General features: G+C 46.7%; 1 protein-coding gene across 1 annotated transcript; it reads left to right on the plus strand.

The window, feature by feature from the left end:
• The first annotated feature begins 216 nt into the window (after positions 1 to 216).
• Positions 217 to 1,227, plus strand: LOC106754494 (putative glycine-rich cell wall structural protein 1). Its single transcript, XM_014636511.1, has 2 exons — positions 217 to 294; positions 952 to 1,227. Exons 1-2 carry the CDS (start codon positions 217 to 219, stop codon positions 1,225 to 1,227), a joined length of 354 nt encoding a protein of 117 aa, XP_014491997.1.
• Positions 1,228 to 1,622: the final 395 nt, after the last annotated feature.

Raw genomic sequence — 1,622 nt, forward strand, 5'->3', positions numbered from 1 at the left:
AAACAAAAGATTTCCACCGTTTAAAATGATCAACAAGCACTAAGGAAGAGAGAAAACACGATTACAGCAATCACAGACACAAATTAAAACGAAACAGAATTGAAAAAAAAAATCAGCGTGACAGTAGAACAACACATGACAGAAAACAGAGGGAATGGAAACGAGACACTTAGCTCTTGAAGCGTGACTGGAACGGTTGGCTCTTGATGCCAAATGATGGAAGCTCTCTTGGAACTCAGTCACGAACAACCTCCAAATCCAGAGAATTGGCAGCAGAATGATGAAGAAGATGAAGTTTGAAATGCAAGGTAGGTGTTTGTGAAAATTTGTGAAGGTGTTTGGATGGATGTTTGGTAGAATTCTAACTCAGTAGGCTTTCCAAAGGGGAAAGGAGCTAGAGGAGGTGCAAGATAACAAGGCACAAGTTTGAACTTGAGAGGATAGTTGAAAATTCAATAGCATTTCATTACTCCAAATCAAGTTGAATTTACAAGTGATGAAGCTCTCTATTTATAGATGAAGGATAGCTTCTAAAACGTACTGTACAAGCTACTCTAAGTGTAAAAGAAGCTTGTTGAGGAAGCTATGCAGTTGGAGAGACTTGGGATGCAAGGTATAGCATGCCAAGTCAACAATCCAAGTGAAGAAGAAGACTCTGCAGTTCTGGCACTGGGTGCCCTAGAAAAGCGTTAGGCGCCATCTGGCGCTGGGTGCCCTGGAGGAGGCGCTAGGCGCCACCTATTTCCCTTTTGTGATTCCTTGGTTGTCCTTCTTGGCAACCTCCCTTAGCTATATGTACATGGTGTCTCCTCTTTATTAAAGGCCCACAAAACAATGTAAAGTTTATTTAGTAAAGATGAATCATGCTAAGACTTTAGAAAGTAAAAGTAAGTTCTCAATCAACTTCCCTTTCATACTCTTAGTGTAGTTGATACTTCTTTGGATGGGAAGTCCCTTTGGGGGTTGCCATCAAGTGGTGGTGGTGGTGGTCAGGGTGGTGGTTTTGGCGATGGCGGCGGCGATGGCGGTGGCGATGGCGGCGGTGGTTGTGGTTGTCGTGGTGGTGGTGGTAGTGGTGGCGGCGTCCGAATTGGTGGTAGTAGTGGTGGAGGCGGCAGCGTCGGTAATTGTGGTGGTGGTGGTGGCGGTGGCGGTGGTGGTGGTAGTGGTAGCCACTACGGTGGCGGCGACGATGATGGTGGTGGTGGTAGCGGCGGTGGTGGTTAGGATAGCCCATTCGGTGGCGGCGACAATGATGGTGATGGTGGTTGTGATGATGTTGGTCTCGGTGTTGGTGGCGGCCGCGGTGCCAAATGTTGTGGGGGTGGTGGCAGCGGCGGAGGTGGTGGTGGCGGCGATGATGGTGCTTTTGGTGGTGGTGGTGGTGGTTGTGGTGGTTTTATTTGTGGTGGTGGTGGATGTGGTGACGGTGATGGTGATGGTAATGACGGTGGTGGTTGTTGGTATCAGAGGGGTTAATTTTTAAAGAGTTTAGCGCAGCGGAAATAAAACTCAGAGAGCGTACAGCGTAACAAGTCACAGTTGAAACAATTTTGCCTTTTTAAGTTAAACGATTTTCTTTCAGAAAATTTACCAAGCAGATGACGTGCGTGAATAATAAA

The sequence above is a fragment of the Vigna radiata genome, unplaced genomic scaffold, assembly GCF_000741045.1.
Source record: "Vigna radiata var. radiata cultivar VC1973A unplaced genomic scaffold, Vradiata_ver6 scaffold_251, whole genome shotgun sequence".
Classification (NCBI taxonomy): Eukaryota; Viridiplantae; Streptophyta; class Magnoliopsida; order Fabales; family Fabaceae; genus Vigna; species Vigna radiata.